General features: G+C 37.1%; 1 protein-coding gene across 4 annotated transcripts in view; it reads right to left on the bottom strand.

Annotated features, from left to right (window-relative positions):
• Positions 1-20723, bottom strand: part of BCAR3 (BCAR3 adaptor protein, NSP family member) — a 109050-nt gene that overhangs the window by 24369 nt on the left and 63958 nt on the right. For all 4 annotated transcript variants that reach the window (XM_054833794.1, XM_054833795.1, XM_054833793.1 and 1 more), the window contains one exon: positions 14779-14818. In XM_054833794.1, the coding sequence (XP_054689769.1) occupies positions 14779-14818 (40 nt within the window). The remainder of the gene's footprint in view (positions 1-14778; positions 14819-20723) is intronic.

Below are 20723 nucleotides of genomic sequence, written 5' to 3'. Positions count from 1 at the left end.
TTATTTACCTCTGTGATTCTATTCTCTTGGACAACATAGTCCATAGCTTACTGACCAGTAAACTACTCATCAGCAAAGAATCTGTCCTACATACCTCAAGGCCCTCTCATCAATGAAGGCAAAAAAGGCAAGTAACTTGGCTAATTATAATAGCTGTTAGAGACAAGACCTCACCTCCACAGCAGCCCAGTTAACAAACTTGGTGAAAGGAAATAAAATGCACTGGATTGAGGGGTACAAGAAAGCCTGTAACACTTAATAAAGAGATACTTTTAAGAAATCAGTCATTTATAACTTGAATGGTACCAAAAAGTCCAGAAATCACATATATTTTAGATCTCAGATTAGGAATAAATTAGTCTGAAGGAGTGGTTAAAAGGAAGAGTTACTTGTCTTTTTCATCAGCAACAAATATATTCCATAATTAGTAGGGCACATATATTAAATGCTTATTGATGTCCTCAGGTATTACTTGCAAGGCAATACTTCTCAACTAATAATAGAGTACTTCCTTCCCACATTGACTGAAAAATGTGAAGTGCTCTCAGTGCCTGCATCAAGCAACGGGACTTGGCACCTAAACCAAGCAGCAGCACTGAGCAAAGAAAAGACATAGAATGTGCATTGCCTTTCAAGGCAAGCGGGACGGAGAGCCTATCCAAAAAGAAGTCTTGCTAACAAGGAAAAGGAAATGTGATGTGTAAAGTTCTCTTACATGTTTAACCACCTAAGGTTTGCAGGTATGTAGCACCAAATTAAGCACTAAAACCAGAATGTTCATAAAGCTAGTCAGACTACTTAGCCACATGTAGATCATAGAATGGTTTGAGTTGTAAGGGAACCTTAAAGATCATCTAGTTCCAACCCCCCTGCTGCGAGCAGGGAGACCCTCCACTAGACCACATTGCCCAAATCCTCATCCATAGAATCATAGAATGGTTTGGGTTGGAAGGGATGTTATGCCTGTGACTTTTGAGAAAAGGAAAACTCCATAGGAATAAAAGATCAGAGCATTAAACGGACTAAAAAGTCATTACCCAGGCAAGAAAAAGGATGAAAGATTGGCTCATAAAAGAGGCTGAAAATAGGTGAATAGACTCTTCCATTTCTTTGGAGACGAAGTCCTGCTACAGCTGGGGAGAGGAAATGCCTCTCCAAGTAGTTTATGACAAACTAGACAACGAATGAGTAGATAAAATACAAGAATGTGAAATTATTCTCCTTTTCTAATCCAATTTACAGAAGAGGGGGAGAAATTACAAAAAGGGAAATGAAAATCAAGAATGCATCAGTTGAGGCATTTCTGCTTTATAATGGTGACAAGAAAGTATTAGTATCATTGCACAGTACACTAATTTGGAATATCATGTACAGAAACTATTAAGACAAGTACCTCAAAACTATAGCAGATGACAAGAAGGGCTATTAGGATGACTGATCTATTTTGGCAGCAGAAACCAACTGGTTTAGCAATGCAAAATAAGGTGGACCACTTTTGCTCTGAAAAGAATTAGAAGTAGGCTCCAAACAGGAGTAGAGTTCTTTATGGGGGGGAAAAAACCCCAAAGGACAAGAAGTATTATGACCTAGTAATGAGTAAACCTACACTGGAATTTAGACAAAGTTTCTCAGTCATCACCAAGAATAAAAATCCCCGACTTTCCAAAAAATTAAGGGTTGGAGTAGCAGTTCTAATAGAGTTCAACATGAAGCACTTTATAAAGAGAAAAACACAACACCCAAGTCCCCATAGTAGCATGATACGGTACTTGTGACAATAGAGAGGATGCAGTATCCTTTATGTACTTGTGTTTTCCTACTTTGTCAAGTTCTAGCTTGCAAATCCAACCATTATTAACTAATTCACTAGCTAACATAATACTTCTCCAGGCCTCGATAACTTTACATATACATTCATGTCTTACAGAATGACCTATTAGTTTTGTAACTTCATGCATGACTTGTTTTACCCAGGGATACTTACTGGTATAGTTCTGTTGATCTAGTTTGAATGATATAATTCTCAGTATGGTTCCTTCCCCAAAAACAAGTAGTAAAGACACAAGGGAGGCAATGAATGAAGTTTTTGCATATGAATCATTTTCCCAAACCTTTTCAACTGGACTTACATTCCCCCTCTTGTCTTTTTCCTACTGAGAGCAAAGAGATATAATGGGTGTATCTTCAACAGATTCCCTGGATTGTACGCACAATCTCCCCCTTCAATGGGAATAGCACAACTCAATCTGGAAAGTAAATTTGGCTTAATACATAATCAATATGAGCGTGTCTATGTGTCATATGAAAGGCTTGTTACTAAGCAGCAGTGAAAAAAGTTTAAGCGTTAAATCTGCAGCTCAACATGAACAGCAGGGCATAAATTACAAATGGTAATTGCCAGTTCCTTATTTCCTGTCTGCAATGGAGTAAGTAAAGAATTAAAAAATTATATGTGCTGTGAGAATGCTAGAAATAATGAACCTTAGAAAATAATTACTGTACCATTTCATACAGCAGCTGCTGACACTTTTTATCAACAGTATAACTGTCAGGAAAGAGGGTGCTTTATTTAGATAGTGAATCTAATTTTTTTAAAACAAAAACGAATGGGATTTTTTTTTTATTAAAGGTTAACATGACTTCTGCACATGTAGTTCAATGAATGGATGACACATTCTTAAGAGTCAGAACCAGAACCTTTGCACAACACTGTGATACAGCAGTATGAAAATAAAGACTACTGGAAGGAATCTCTAAGAGTATATGAGAAACCTCTGGGTGACAGTATGATAGTTCCTGCACTGCTGGCTGTCACGGAGCTGTTTTCAGCCAGCATGATCGAGAACAGCCTTCAGGCTGCTCCAAATTACACTTCATATGTAGATAAGATTTACACTTGTAAATATTGACTCAGAGAAACAAAGGATGGTATAGTCACATTTTCACTCTCCTGTCCTGCGACTTTTTGCTGGTACTTTGGGTTCTTAGACTCTGCACATGAGAAATAAACCATCTGTTTCTTGCACCTTAGAAACATCAAATACAATTTTTCTGCTAAGTCAATCTATTTATGTATTTCTAATGCTCTCCAGCATCAACAGATCAACCATCAGCTTAATTTCTTTGTTTTCAAAGATTCTTGTCAAGAAACTTACAATATCTGATAATCCCTTCATCTCTTTCTAAGGATGGTTGGCTAGAGTGGTTTTGATAACTAAGTTTACTAAGAAAGAATTTCTAAGTTCATAGAATTCAAGGCCACATGAGTTTAAGGACACTCAATCAAATATTCTGTGTTGAGTTCCTTATAGTCCATCAGGAAGAGAAATTAAGGGGTCTCTGCTGATGCCATCTGTGTTAATACAAAGCCTCTAGAGTTATTTAGGGTGTTTTCATGGTCTGGTTTAAATTACACTTACCTAGCACTGCATATTGGGACTGTTCCTCTGACACACCTAAACTGTGTCCAGCTCCACTCATGGCACACTGCATATGCAGGAGTTTGAAGCCTTCACTGTGGATAGCGTGAACCTGTTCTGGGGGAATCCTCTTAGGCTGCTTTAATTGTACAGGTCAAACAAGATAGAATGAAGGAATAATTTCTCTAGGGGGGTTTGGTTTCCTTTTCTCTCATCACAAAAAATAAAAATAATAAGAATAAAAAAAATTCTTTGGCTTCAAAGTTGTAAGTGGCTTGAGTAAAGCAACCAAACTCTGTAAAAACATAAACACTCAAAAACTCATAAGCAGTCTGGAGTTATCAACACAGTGTGCAGATCTACAAGAAGCTATTTTGAACCAAACACCACTCATGTTCAGGGAAGTGCTTATAATTCACACAGAGAATTATGATTTGTGATTTCATATTACAGAGAAATAATTTCAGCCTAAATTAGATAAGGGAATTGTTGGCTTGCCACTGTTACTTAGTATTACATCAACAAATCATTTAAGCATTTAAATCAGTCTAACAATATTCAGTGAAATACATGTAATGCTTTAGATTTCTCTCCACTAAATCAAAGTAAACAATCCAGGCAGAAAGTCAGCTGTAAATGAAAGAAGACATGGTGTACTGTACAAAGGTCAACAACATAGATCTGATTTGATACAGCTTGCAGCCAATCCAGAGCACACTGCTCACTGTCACTGGATAATGACGTCATATGGAATACAGATACATCCCAATTACATAGTGCATATGTGAGTGCCTATGGCTATAAAATATCACCTGTAAGGTTGTAATAAAGTACAATATGAATAAAATTTGAAAGAAAAACCCCAAAGAAAATCAAAGCATTTAAATCTTCAGATTGAAACATTCTTCATTTAATACATAAGACTTTTCTCTGTAACTAGTTATTTGTTCTTTTTAATGTAACAAAAAGTCAGGAAACAGGGGACAACAACTGATAAAAAAAAATTGTCCACACAAACAATATCTTCACAATGCCCAGTACTGTTTAGTCTTAGTATTTAGTCCTTCAGACATGGCCTGTCACCTCTAACAAAGTTCTGTTGGGGATGCCTCCAAATACAGGTAGTGCCCAACTGTTTACAGCGGAACACTTTTTAACATGTAGAATAAGCGGAAGAAAGGGGATGACAACACTGTCAGAAAGTTTTGCTTACTTTTATCTGTTCCTAACTCAACTGTCTATAGGCACATAAAGTCCCACCACCCAGCTCATGTCCTACCATTCCTGTGTCAATTCTTAATAGAACTGACTCTTCTATAACCTCACTTCCTGCAGACTGTTGTTGGCGCAACTTCGGATCATAAGTCAATAGATACAGCTGCAACTGTAATTACACTTGTTTACACTGCACAGGCGTGGTACGGGAGAGGTCAGCATAATTTCTTCCTCCTCTCTATCACAGTTCCATGAGGCAAAGTCAGAAATACACTGCAGTTGTACAGGAATAGTGAGAAAACAGAATTTTCATCTATTCAGTTTTCAATGCTGCTTGAAAAGATCTCTTTGAAAATCTGACTCTCATAAAAATCCAGGTTGGCAGCTACAAGAAATAAGTGCCCAACCTGCACTTATAATAAGTCAACCTACTTATGAGCTTCCTACTAGCTCCTAATTTGCACTTTAAGACATCCAAATACCTTTGAAAAAAATCTAATCTTTTATAACTAAAACATACAAACTTTAAAGTCATCTGGCAATAGGCCTGGTTTTCCTACTAGCCATCGTCTTATTAAGCAGCCACCAGCTGGTTTTCTTGATCCTACCAAAAACTAGGATACATATTCTTGAGCTCCATCTACTGTCTGCCAACCCATGTACAAACACGAAGCAATTTGGTAATGTCTCACCTGTCTTTCCTTCAATTTACTCCTTGTATTGGGAAAAAAAAAAAGAAAGAAAATATGAAAAGGCACGAATTTCCTTTTGTTCAGAATTAGTTCACAACTTATGGTTCATATTTTCTTCTCTTTCCTGCTGACTTAGCTGTCATTAGTCTAACTTTAGCTTTGCTGGACTGTACAACAGCTCTCTCATATATAAGAAGCTATTAAAACAATCGCTAACTTCAGATTTTTGTTCTGAAAGCCTCCACAGTCCTGTCAAACTAAAGTGTTTGAGATTTACATCCATTCCAAATATAATTCAAAGATTAAAAAATTCTGTTACTTTACCAGGGTAAATGGAAGCATTTCAAAATCAGCTATTTATCTAAAACTCCTGAATACCCTAAAATACTTCCCTTTTATACAACATTTTACTAACAGAAGGATTTGAGGACATGGAGGCAAATGACCTCTGGGTATTCTAGATAGCCAGCATAACATTATACTCCCTCATTTGTATAGGTGCTTAGTTCCTAACAGTATCTGACATACAAAAATCTCAGACAAACCTACTCCTTTGACAGCACATGTTAATAGATGGCATCCCAACTGAAACGTACTAATGCTCCTTCTGCTGCCCTCTCCACAGGCCAAACTGTATCTAAACACTATGTCTCCAAAAAGGGGCAGATGTACAGACACACACACAATATACCAGTCTTACTCTAATTACAATCTATAAACACAGCTCCAAGAGATTAAGAGCTTTACCTCCATAGGCTTTAAAGTACCCAAAATACTTATTAATAATCTGCCTTCCACAAGCCATATACTCACTCCCCCTTGTGGCTCATATGCTTACATACATTTAAAAATCGACCTCAGTAAGGCATTGCTATGGAGTTAAATATTTTCATGTCCCAGTCAGCTGTTGCTATTAGTCCATCTTTAAAATTATGAAAAGGAACCAACAACATCAGTAACTACCATCTTTAAGGCATAGTTCCTGTGGAACAATACTGAAAGCCCCAAATGAATAGAAAAATAAGTATTCCACATAAGAGAGAGCACTCAGCAACAGTTAAGAAAAGATCAATACGAAAGATGGTAAATTATAGTCAGATCTCTGCTGTTTTTAACAGTTTAAATATCTCACATGAAAAGGAGTAAAATTTCTCTGTGTGACACATATCTTTTATATATATCTACACACCTATTCATATATGTATATAAAAGCCTATTGTAAGCTGTAAGAATTCCACCTGATGCCATCACACAGACAGAAATATAGCTTTTTCTTCTCTCTGTGTCAATTGACACAAGTATTTGCACAGAAATTGAACCCGGAAAGAAAGACAAACTCACTTTACAAACAGATTAAATTCTATGCACTTTACTGCTTGGTCTCCACTCAAATCTTCAGATCCTTTTCACTCTGCATGGGGTTGCTCTTACCAAGATAGATACAATGTTCACTACAGATGAGGTAGAAAAGAATTAGGCATGGCAATACTATAATTCAGCACCTTCCTTTCTTCCCCACAGGTACCACTTTTGTGGGAAATGGCATGCTCTTTTTTGGCAAATGAGACAATACAGTGCCTACTGCAATGCAATGGAATGGGTCCAGGATTATACCTTGGCTTAATTCAGTACAGGAAAGCACTGTTTGTCAGAAATGAACAGTCACTTCAACAATCACAGTATCTGATAGAAGATACAATAACTCTGCAAGAAAAAAGGATCACAAATGAAGGTGAACCAGACAATGTCTTAAAAGTACAAGCCACTCTTTTTTTTCTCCTTTCTTTGCTAAGTAAATGCATGTCACCATTTACTAGTATTTCCTTTCACTGACACTGTCATTTTAACTTGGCGGTATTATCAATAGCAATGTATAACTGTCAGCATTTGAGAGCCACAGGCATTAATATTTTGGAGAAAAAGAGTAATTAATTAAATCCAAGTTTTACTTTCTCTCTAACGATCTTGTAAGAAGAATATTTCTTTGTACATCAAAACTTCTATCCTGTTTCTGATTCAGACCTTTCCAGCTTATGTTTCTCATCTGTGAATAAGGGTTGATAATAGTTACTGATCATCTAACAAAGATATTGAAAAGATCAACAAAGTATCTACTGCCACTAGTATTACTCCTGGTGCCAAAGAAATTAGTGCAAGGTAATTTTATAGACAGTTTTCAACTCAAAGCTCAGTGCAATCTCAGTGCATGTATCAGCTTTTGATGACTCCAGATCAGACATAATTTAAGAGTTAATGAGGAATAATACAAAGAAGTAGAATACGGACATTAACAGGGTCAAATTCATGATAGGACACATGTAAGATTAACCTTTAGCAGGCAAATAGAGAGAATGCATGCTGCTCTAAGAATTATCAACATTTTAGATTTACCAAAGCACACTCGGCATTACAAAAGATGCTCCATAAGCAAAATACCCTAAATTCTATTTCAGCATCAGGAGAAGGGAATGCAAGAGCCACTGCTAAAAGACATCACAATAAAGGCCACAATAATTAGAAAGGGACTATGCACTTGACTGAATTCATATGAGGATTATCATTCACAAGGGAAAAAAAAAAATCCCTCCTCACAGTATACTAAAAACCAAACCAAACCCAACAAACAAAAACCCAACCCAACCAACCAAGAAAACCCCAACCCACAACCTCCCCGCCCGCCCCGCCCCCCCCCCCCCCCCCCCCCCCCCCCAATCTTAGAGCTAATCAGGTCATTCAGGAATTGGGGGCTGGAAAAGAACAAAAAGCCCCAAACAGTAACAGGCTAACTTGGGAATCTCTCCACTAGGAAAACATGAACTAGGACAGTAGACTGAAAAGTGCATTGTCTTGCAGAGCTGTAGAATCATACTTCCTGCATATTTACTGCAAACACCAGCTTAGATTATACATCACTTTGTACCCAAAAGATTACAGAACTGCTGACTCAACCATCTTTTCAGAGACTAGCCTGTTAGTCAAACAAAATTCAACATGAGAAAATACTGAAACTTGGGTGTAAGATTCCATCCCTAATTATGGACAACTATTAAATAAAACAAGTTTTCATTAAGTCTAAATAAATAGGGCAAGAGTCTCATAATGATTTTAGGGAATTAACTACCTGAGAACTGCTGAATTTCAACTATATATGTAACTCCTTAAGTCTTTTTTTAAATTTTCCTGGGTTGCTGAAAGCTTTTAGGAATAATTATGGTATATACTTGAAAGAAACAGTTGTCCCTTCTAAGGAAAGAAAGGGCACATGTTGTAAGAAACAGGCCTGGTATAAGGCTGAGGAAAAAATTCTACTACCCGAAACTTGACTACTACCAGAACAGGATTAAAAGTACAAGACAAGATGATTTGTCCAACTTACTGCAACAGCTGAAACTTATCCCACTAGAAAATTAAAACAAGGTAACAAAAAGAAGACAAATGGACACACACACACAAAAATAATCACCTGTATGTGCAAAAAAGATGATTTACATCACATTTTAGGAAAAACTTTTCCACAGTAACAGTGAAGAGACTGTTAGACTAATCTAGATTGGGAGGTAGAATAGATTATCTTGGAAGGCTATGGAATCTCTTTCGCTGGAGGTTTTGAAGAATCAGAACATCTATTATAACAATCTCAGTGACACCCCAACAAAGAAATTTCTCAAGTTCCCTCTAGGACCTACTTCTATAACTTAATGGTGGGGAGGGAGGGAATCTTCCCCCCTCCTCCCCCCTTCTGTGCCTCTGAAGAGAAAAGCAGCCAACTTCCAACAGTCAGGCTACAGACTCTTTTTATTACTACAAAAGTTACAATGAAATTATTATGAAAAATGTGATTCTAATAGCCAGAACTTGATTAAAAAATTAAACACTTATATTGTTTTTTCTCCAGCAGAGGGCACTGTATAACTAGCAACTACCCCTCGAGCATCAAAACTGAGTTCTCACTGTGAGACAGATAAATATATGTATTTAACATTACATTAGCTCTACCAGGATCTTATCTTTCTGAATTATACAGCTTGTAAGAAAGAGGCAACTGCTGTGGAGTGATGTTTGTTAAGCTTCAGTTCCTACTAAGAAATATGGAAAAAAAGGTCAATAACTGAAACATCACTGACGCCAATGATGATCTGTGAGTTGGATGTCAAATCTGTAATGACAAAGAGAGACGTGTAAAGTCAAAGTCAGCTGTATGGGCATACTCCTTTTCTCCTCAACAAAATACATTCCATCTGATAATTCCACCTTCTGTGATACTGTTGCCCTTGCTGCAGTTGCAAAATGGGGGGGAAAAAACCCCAGGGCTACAGATTCAAAAAGAACCTCCTGATCATTTGGTGCCTTAGTGTCAGACATGCCTCCAAACTCAGATACTAAATGTATAATGCTCTCAGACAATGCAGAAACCCAACAAACTTTTTGCTCACAAGTCACAACTCGCATCTCAACAGGCAAGTCTCCACAGGAGAGTCATACACAGCAGCTCATGAGCAGATTACACTGTAGTTGGCCGCTTTTCAAGAGGGGTGGGGGTTTCTCTAATATATTTCCATGTCTACAAAAGGCTCCTTGCAATGGAATTTCAATGTCATTAGGAAGAAGTCTTTCCCAAACTGTGACTGCTTGTCATGCTGACAGATTTTTTTTCTAAATTTTCCCAAATGTACATACACACATACAAACTTCATTTTGGATAGTAGTCTTACCATATTAGCTTCTTGGCACAGCCATTAGAATGTTGAGAGACACATATATGTGATTGGCATCTGCAATATTATGAATTTGTGCAATTAACTATATAAACTGTGCATCAATAAACCTCATCACCTGTTCAAAGCTCCCTGAAGTTGAATTAAACCACAAAATACTGTCCTATCTTGCAAAGCTGCACATAATGACCAAGACATTGGAATGTCATCAAAATTTTATTTTCAGTTGCACTCACAAATTCCACCACAAATGGCAATAATTGTTATGACAATTTGCTTTCTAACAAAATCAAGGAAGAGTAAAAGTAGGGAAAAAAATGAACACTAAGATAAACGAGTTCTTCAGTAGAACTTCACAGGGGAATAATATTTTTCTGCAGTTGTAACTTCCTTAGACTAGTGACAGCTTTTTCAAGTCTGTATCTAAATATAAACTGAATCTAAATATAAACTTCCCTCATGACCATGCTGAGCCAACAATCAGTCACAAATTTTGTAATTTTTTTGCTAATGGATTAAAATACAACTCCAAAACTGCAGGCCATAATAATACTCATCAACAACTCATCACTGATAAGTATTTCTGTAATTATTAGGACTATTTGCACAGGAAATGTTCAAAAGGTTTCCATGAAAAGAGGAGAGAAATTTGTTTTTCTTTCTTTCCATCCTGATACAGCCTTAATGATTACAGCACAGGCTTCTGTTAAAAGATCCTGAAGTATTTATAGTGAATAGGAATGGGACAGAAAGCTATCTTCAGTTCACATGAATCTGATCAAAATGACTCACAAGAAGTTCCCTGACACACTCAAAGCTGCCAACACTTGATCTTTTCTCCCCTGCAGGAGTCTGTTCTGTGCATGTACAGACTCAGGGTGTGGGAAGAACCTGCTGAGACTACCAATGGATCTATTATTTGGCTCATAAAACTTGTAAAAATCTCACAGAATGTACAACGTGCTATTGTGTCTGTAAATCTCTTTCATGACTTGGTTAGCAGCCTTACTCAAAGCAGTCTGGCTTGTTTTCTCTTCTACCGTAAAAGGGTTTTTGAAAGAGCCATTTAACTGTGACCATGGTTTCAGCAATACTGTGAAGACAAAGGAAGGGTTGAAGCCATACGGGACGCTTCAGTATTCAGACTCCAGCAAATCAGTACTTTTTTTTTTTTTCTCCTTAGAACTTGCTTTTGCATAATTAGCTCTCTTTATATACTGAATGAACTAATACATTAATATTCAAGATGCAGGAAACTGCCATTTGAGAGCTGTGATTTAGATTCAAGTATTAAAAACCATAGTACACCTTTACAGAGTAAAAAAACAACTTCAGAGGATTAATTTTATAATCAGTGCTTCCTGTCTTATATCTTGAACAGAATAAAACTGGAGAAAAAAACAATTTATTTTGCCTCTCCTCTGCCCAGAATATTTCTAAATACAAGGAATTATTTACATTACTTTTAGTCACCAGATACTAGCAGGGAAAGGTTTGTATAAAAAGCAAATTGATATAGTCAGCTTCTAAGTTTACCACCAACTTCTCTGCCCTGTACAGCAACACCTGTAGTCACTATTGCCACAATAAACACTATGATATTCTTTTCACTGTGAAACACAGCACACTGAATCAAAAAAATAACCATGTTACTTTTCCTTATACCTGAATGAATTCTCCACATTCTATTTACAATAGAGTCCAATTCTGAAGAGATGTTGATCACTCCCCAGCAGGAGCACACTCTGAACAAGTATTCATTATCTTTCTTACAGGACTCACAAGAAACTCAAGTAGCATGTATGCATCACTGCAGAAACAGTGCTAATTTGCAATTGCGAAGTTGCAGGGTCAGCTCTGTGCCCAGCTTCCTCTTTTTAAATAACTTTTTAAATCTAGCTATTTTAAAACTACCTTGCTTAAATGGAGCCCTTGCTCATTTGGTGTGGGTGGAGGTCCTAAGTGAGGCTGAGGCTGGTCTGGATACTTAAGGCCAATTAGTGCCCTCAGGGCCTGGACATAGTACACTTTGCTTGGGACTGTAACTCTTGGGTAAAACCACCAGCAGCCAGACTACCCTAATAAAACTTAAATTTGTGCCATGTACTATGTTCAAGATAAAACAATGTTTTACAAGGCAAATTAATCCAAAGTCTCTCTTCTCTTTACAGTCTGAACAGCAAGATGAGAGAAACAAGAATCAGTATCAAGACTTTGTGTACAATTAGCTTGTTCTAGTGCTGGTTTTGATGCATGCTTGATACATCATACATGCTTAATACTCAAGTTTATATGTGTTTTCAGTCAGTCAATCAACACTTCTCTGCCTAGAGACAATACTAACTATATTTTCCTGTGCATCAGAAATATGAATCTGTCTCTCAGAACTTTGGTATCCTGAATATATAGGATAGATAGGATTCCCAAAAGTGCTCATGTTGTTTTCTCTCTCTTCTTCATTTAAAAGGGTTTTTTTCACCACTTAAGCAACATCTGTTCTTTCAGCTTTGTAACTTGAGTAGGTCAGTGTTCTGCAGTTTATACCTGAATAACACTACCATCATAATTTATTCAAGGATCTGGAAAATTTATAAGCATTAATATAATAGTTACCATAAGATAAGTTATAGAAGACAAATAACACATACTTACTGAAACTTAAGCCAACAAAGGGGGTTCCAAGATTCTGTTGTTATGAATTCAGGCACATCTTTTACAGTCATAGTAAACTGATAAAAAAATTATTGATGCGAGTCCTTCTGTATTTGGCATTAATGATCATTTTTTGGTGTAAGAATTCATTTGTGGAATTGGTTTTGTTAGCAACCTGGACTTTTACAGCCAAAAAACATTTTGTGGGGCTATATTTATTAGAAAGCAATTTCTGCGTATTTTTCAAAGTTGTAGTTCAAGATTTCCTGTCTAGAATTCCTGTTATAATACCCATGAACTGGCGACCAAATGCATAGTTCACTAAAGGCAGGGATATAGACAGGAAAAACTGAAAGAGGATGGAGAAAAGAAGGGGATGGTAACCCTCGTATTCTCCCTCGTAAGTCTCTTTTCCCCAGGCTTTCCTCCCCAACATCAAAGTTTTAATAACTATGCTTAGCACCCCTGCTACTGACAAGAGTCCAAGACAAGCTTCTACTAGAAAAGTTGAAAAGATCAGAAACCACATTTATAATACAGAACTTGCTGCAACAAGACAAGACACACATATTGATGAATTGGCACATGAAACCTCTGCCTTCTACTTGGCCATATTATTAAAACTGTAACAATGTACTCTGTACAGCATAGTGCAAGAGACACAGTAAATTAAATAGAGCAATTAACATGTCCACCACTTTGTTGCCTCTGGCATCCCCTCTTCTACAGTACTCTTCAGAAGGCTCTTGGCCTTCTCTGTCTCTGCTACTTTACCACATCCCAACTTTAGGCTGGGATTGAGGCCAGGGACCTTGCAACACTGAGCTAACTGTTTAGAGCAGAATTCCAGCAGCAGTCCTCAGAGTCCTTTCGCAGCCCCTTTTTCAGACTTTTGTGTTCTGCTCTTCCCCCTCTCTTCTTCCAAACCCTAATTCCTATCTCCACTCCAACCCTAGGCAGAAAGTCCAGCAGAGGACCCCTCCACACTTTCAGGCAAATTAATTCTTGGCACTTTCCTTTGGCAGTCCCCTCTCAACACTGCATTACATTCTCCTAGTTCACTTCTTCGATCAACCTGAACCCTAATCTGGGCACCTCTCCATTTCCCTCAACTACGAACACTCGCAGAGAGAATTCTAGCAGCAGAACCCAGCTATTTGACTCTCCTCAGTCTCTTCCTCACTCGAACTCTAACCTGAAGCAGAAATTCAGGTGTCTGAGAAATTCAGGCTGTCCACATGAATAGCTACAGAAATATCCTACGTTCAAGGATAACCTGTGTTTATAAGACACTTTTCAGAAGATTAGGGTCTTCTAAAAGACAGGGAGCAAATCCCAACAATTAAAGAAGCCCACTGTTGAGAGACATGACATAGAAGCCAGATTCTTTCAAGGTTCTGAAAAATAATATTCACTTAAATGAAACACATTGAAAGGTACTAATTCAGTGGAAATTACAACACTGCAAGAGATTCTCAGTACAGAATCATAGCCCTAAGGCTTCTTCCAAAGTTTCTATATTGCCAATCCAGGACTGATTTTTGAATAAAATTTATGAGTGCTGCAGAGTATTTTTTATTTACTCTTAACAAAATACACATTTATATATTTTTTCAGCACTCTGATCTTATATAAAAAGAAAACAGAACTTACAATTTTGCCAGTATTCCAGTTACTTTTTGGACCAGAAGTGAATTTTTAACTGTAAGGTTAGTAAGTATATTGCTAAAACTATAAACCTAAATCTGACATTTTTATGATCTTTTCATATGTGTTCCTTTACTTCCCCAGAAATCCATAAGCACAAATATGGATTCTTTTAATCTGCTAACAAAAGCAAGATCATAGGTAGTCGCCATGTAACTGAAAAGAGGCCCCAATATAAAAATACAACCTACACCCAAAGCACAACACCCACAAGTATTTCACCGAAGCATGCAAAAAATAGTCTGACATATATAATTAGTTTTTTCTGTAGAAAAAGATAGACAGAAATGCTATTGAACTACAAATGACTGGAAATGCTCTGGCAGTGCCGGTTATATACCGAATAAAATATTTTGAGGGTAAGAAATGGTACCTTACCTTAACATATTCCAGAGTAGAATCCAGAATATTCTGATCTCTGTAAGGAAATGGGGCGAGGAGGGAGGAAGAAAGGACACAAAAAGAAACAAACAAAAAAACAAATGGTGAGTCCAAATATAATCTCATACTGAAGAAATGCATTCATATGAGCAATAGGCTACTAGGTCATGTCAAAATCCTCATTAAAAATGGTGTGTTATAGCTAGATGGCCTATGCTATCTAACTTTTAACAAATATATAAACCACTGATTTCTTCTAGGAGGCTCAGGTAGTGGAGCCACTAGTAATTAATTTGGGAAATAAAGTTAATTATAGAGTATTAAGCAAAGCAAAAACAATTTTGAAATTTCAACAGATGGATGAAAATACCTATATACCACCTAAAAAATTTGAAATAAATTTAAAAGAGAGCTCTCTCAATGGCTTCTAAATTTATTTCTTGGCTTGTATGTTTTCCCATTTAAGCTACTGCTACTGATAGCATTGAGGAGGAGGGCATTGCTAACACAAGAAAATAGAAAGTAAAACATTCACTTTTTATATAAACAAAGCAAAGAATTCATAGATTTGCAATAAAGGAATGTTTTATTTTACATTTGGAAAAATAAATATGGTTCTTGCACTCTTCTAAAAAGTTCTCCAAATTATCATAATTTGAAAGCCAGATAATCAAGTCATTGCCCTATATTAAAAATAAAAGATCTCTTCGCAGGTTTCCTATACATATAGATGGCAAAGGGCACAGAAGCCTGTGATCACTTACAAATCTTTCCATAAAGAGAAATAAAAATAAACATTTATTTTCAAAGTTTTTGTATATTTGTTTTTGTTTGAGAACTAGCAGGTTAACAGAGTTTGCAGTACATGATTGGATCCTTTCTATAGAACCTGGGACAACATACGTGGTGCTACCTTAAATATAAACATGTAACAAGCACAATGAAAACCTTGCAAACTTACAGAGGGGTCAGGAGCTTCTTATAGCAATCAAGTTTGCCACATGGACAACATATGCCCCATAAATTTAGAAATAGAATCCTGTTTGGTGGAAGTTGTTACAATGATGTAACACTGGAAACCTACTAAGCAGCTTAAGATATGTAGAAAAGGGATTACACTGACATCAACCAACTCAGAATACAGTCTCTAAATTCCCTAAATTGTTTTTGTATATTGTTGTAATTGCATATCATCTGAAATTAAGTTATTATTTTATACTCAGTTTTTAGTCTTGTTCCCTAACAGCTTTTAATCCAGAATACCTATACAGAGGCAAAACAGAGTCCTCCCACTTTGTAGCCCTGCCCATAAATTATGGTGCTCAGCTGTTCAGGCTGTATCATGCATTACTGTTTCACATTATTCCAATATTTATCAAGGGTCAAGTTCCATTCCCAGCTTAGTTTAATAACAATAATGCTGCCAAATTAAATGGAAATAGAATTTTTTTCCTAGGCAATAGACATAGAAGGGGCAGCTTGGTAACTGTATGCACATAAAATATGTGCAGGCATACCATAGAAAACAGAGGCGTAGCACAGAGGAAAAAGAAAAAGGAAGTTTCTAAACAGAAGAAAAGTTTTCTTTCTCAACACTTTTAATCAGTTCAGCAAAGTCATTAAGCATGGCTGAACTCTTCTCACATTCAAATGATCTGTGGGAAGTCGTGCCAGTATCAAATGCTTCTGAAAAGCTTTGCAGTTTAGTTCTTCACTTGCCTGTGGAATCTTTCAGGACAACGGGTCTACCAGCACTGCATATGCAACACACTCCAAAATAACGAACCTGAGTAATAAGGCTAACAACTAGTTTACTTACTTGCTTCGGCAGTGAGCACGTTTTGTTATGGTCTGCATTTACAAACTCCACTCCTGCAGACTAGCCTTGCTACAGACTCTACTGTTACCATCATCGGGTACAAGACAGAAGATCTTTAGGACAGATCGAGCCAAAGCAAAACGCAAGAGGTAAAAAAGCTTTATGACAAAACAGTCTATTTACTGCTATATAAAGCAGGAAAACCAGAAGAGAGAGGGGAAAAAAGTGACCTACATTTCCTTCACCATCCACATGACAAAAGTGCTTTGAAAATGTTGGCTTTAGGAAATGGATGGCGTAACAAATCTGTTCACAAGTGCTATAATGTTTAATTTGGTAGGCTGCTACACAACAAAATGTAGGAAACCCTGCAATTCACCACAAGCACAGGTTATACATAAAGACATTTATGTTGTAGCCCTATTCAGCTCAGATATCTTTCTCCTACCCAATCAACCCCTCTCTCCCCATCTTCTCTTGTTGTCCAAGTCTTCATATTTGTGAAATTTTTCTGAAGTTATTTTCAAGGAAAGGTAACTTTCATTGATGTGCAGTAACTAATAGTAAAGATTAACTACTGTATTTCCCTGTCACTCAATTCCACCACATTTTATGCAGAAAAACAGATTAAGCAGCCCAAATAACTAGATCACAAAACTAACTCCTGAATCTCAGCTCTCTGTTAGCAATGATGATGTGCTCCTTTATGCCATATGCTCCCAGCAAAGGAAATCTATAATGTCAGGAACCTAAGAAAAATATAAAGCACTTTTTTTCCTTTCCATTTTCCCTCTCAAAGAATCTTAATAAAAACGGTGAACCCACAATCACATTTCTTGTATTAGATGATCTGCAGAAAAAAATTAATACTTTTAGATAACTACCAGATCAGATGAGAGGTACTTGCAGGCTCTGCCATCTCTCAAATCAATTTAACTGAAGGTTTGTTTCAATAATATTAAGTTCTTCATCTTTCATCAGATTTTATTACATTTCAAATAATGCTAATGTTTATCTTCATAATAAGCTTGACTTTACAGCTGCATTCATTTGCATCCGTTTACCTACAACATGTATGTAATAGAGTCTGCACATAAGTCAACCATTGCTGTGTAAACTGTGGGTTCACAGATTGGTTTTTTTTACACATTTTGGCTTCCTAATAATCAGATAAGCCATACTTCCATTGAGATAAAAAGAACATTTAATGCAGAAAGATGTAACCTGGAATAGATAAGTTTTCACAACACCTCAAGGTAAGGTATTATGTAAAGGCTGCAGCAGGACACACAGTATTGACTTTGTGCTCTTTTCATACTCATTATGTCACAGAAGAGAATTTAAGAAAGGGATACACACACACTCCCATGCTCATTTCAAATATTCAACATTGCTACCAGACTCTATCACTTCATTTAATGACAAAACAAAATCCCTTTCCAGCATTTTTTTGCTCATAGAAAAAAAAAGGGGGGGGGGGCGCAAAAAAAGCACACATGTAATTAAGCCATTTCCATGAGTAATGTAAATCCACTGTTTCACTAAAAGAAAGCAGTTAGTCATCACAATCTTAACCTTCACCATTCTGAGGCTGTCCTAGCCAGAAACACATTCTTTCTAGAGCATCCCTATTGACATCTGACAACACCTTCCTCTCTGCTGGCTGATCTTGCAGGCATATAACCCTTTAATCTCTCCCTACTAGTCCTTGGAAACTATCTCTTCATTCAGTCCAGCTACAAGATTCTTACTAGAATTATGGGGGTTTTTGCATGTATGGGTTGCTTACTGATATTGCCAAGAAAATACACTAAGCTTGAAAGTCAGGCATGGAGCTCCAGCAACCCCACAAAAAGATGAAAACAAGGAAACAGAAAACATGGAGCTGCTCCTTTGCTTCCCTCTTCTTCCCCAAAACAGTATCTGCTGCAACAATGAAGAATTTGGTGTCATACTGGGTGGAAGTGACTGTCTATGGGCAAGTACTGATACCTTTGAACACTGCAAGAACCAACATAACTTCTCAGAAAACAGGGATTAGCATTATATGTAGACTTCTTCAAGATACAGCTAGAGCTGGTATCTGCTTTCTCCAGGCCTTTGGCATCCTCACAGGCACATCAGTCACAATTATAAATCAGCTGTGATAACTTTAACAAAATTTAAGTGCAGACACAACAGTATTATCAGAGATGTCCAAATCCTCACCATTATTCAACTATCATACAGATATTCTTACAGCAATGGAAACTGCCGAATGGCCCTGAAGCAGCTTTGTGCTACTCTACATTTTTGTAAACGTACTTGTGGGAAAAACATCACCAGTACTTGATGTATGAAAGTATGTTTGTTTATTTATTTTAAAGTGACCTTTGTTGGGGACATTTTCAAAAGCATTTCCTTTCTACTAGGTTGAAAGAATGATGCCCAGAAGAACATCTTCTCAACAGTGCCAACACCAAATCAGAGTGGAGACAATACAGGCTCAAAGGGAGCCTGAGAAATTGAAAACATACCAAGCTGTTGCATGGCTGCTTACACAGACAGAACTGCTATAAAGAGACCAGATGGGATCAAATGCCTTCTTCAATTTGCGTCTTTGAAATCGCTCCATCTATGTAGGTTTAAGAAATACACCGCTACTTAAGTATGAAGGTGCAAGTTTGAGCATGCTAGACATACTGTGTTTAAGCATATGTACTGCAGACTGATGTTATTTGTACTGTAAACTAGAGTAAAAGATCCAGTGATTTTATCCTCCAGCAGCTTCTGCTTCACACACACACTCCTACCACATTCCTAAGGCCATTCCACCCTTCTACAGCTGCACAACACCATTGACATGAGTCATTCAAACACCAGTGGAAACAAGTGCAAACTGCTATGACTAACTGTGTAATGACCTGCAGTTCACACAAGAACAGTAGGGGCTCTTCAGTAATTAAAACTCAAGAAAATTACAATGTATTTTTCTCTGAATTAAATGAAATCTCAATTCATTCATATTTCTTCAGAATGCTCCTGCAGAGATAATGTTAAAGCCATTTACTTTTACCACTTCAACCTTCTGCATCTCCCTACTTGCTTCATTTTACTTATCACAGCAAAGAATCTACCCCATTTTTTCTACCTTTTCCAAATCAATTTCTACTTCTGCACCATATACAGTACTGCTCTCTACAACCTGTTCAAAAGCTCAGACTAGGCACCCCCATTCTTTTTCCTTTATTTTCCTTAACAGTAGGAGTCCCAGACTTACAATGTTGTGAAAGTAGTGGTTGGGCAGCTTGTACAAAATGGTCACCGTTTCTACAAACTGCTCTATATATGTGCTGTCATCTGCTGACTTACACCTTCAGCTGGTAACTCCTTACAGTCAGTGCTTTAGTTGCTGTGGTTATGCAGAATCTAGCTCTGCAAAATTCTAAGTCTTCAAAAATAATTAAACCTTGCACAATGAATATGCACATTCCCAAAAGACTGACAAATGCTCAGTAGAATCACAGACTCCATCAATTTATCTGAAATTCATGTAAATCTGGGTACAGTTTATTCACAAAGCATGGTTGTAATTTGGCTAATGTGTCTTTCAGGAATGTGTATGCTGATTGAGGCATAACAAAGTTAATCCCTTGCTATAGTACTGAATAAGATGACGGTGGGAAGAACTGTCCTCCCTGTCTATTCCCTATTTAAGAAGCTCATTGCATCAAACGCCTCTCTACACTGGATATTGTAAGCATTAGGAATGTATCCCCCTATGTGACATTTAACTACACTGGGGATATTCTACTCAATTTCACTAATTTCCTCCTAACCAACAGAAATTTATAATCCTGTGTTACAATTGATCACTCATCTCCCTGCCTCCCACATCAGAATAGATTGTATTTTGACAAGTTTGCACCGACGAGATGCAACAAGCTCAGAACACGACTCCGAGAACATGCAACCTTAGCACGTAAAAGTGGCAAAAGCAGGCATAGAAGTACTGTTCCTTTATTGGAGCTGTTTAGCAAATGTTAGGGGTACTTGGTTTTAATTTCAGGCGTGTCTATGTTTCTGTGCTAAGCAAACTGGTTTCTGCAGTAGTAGCTGAAATTCTTCAAATGTGGAACTGTCA

The sequence above is a fragment of the Grus americana genome, chromosome 8, assembly GCF_028858705.1.
Source record: "Grus americana isolate bGruAme1 chromosome 8, bGruAme1.mat, whole genome shotgun sequence".
Classification (NCBI taxonomy): domain Eukaryota; kingdom Metazoa; phylum Chordata; class Aves; order Gruiformes; family Gruidae; genus Grus; species Grus americana.
This window is presented reverse-complemented; position numbering and strand designations above follow the sequence as displayed.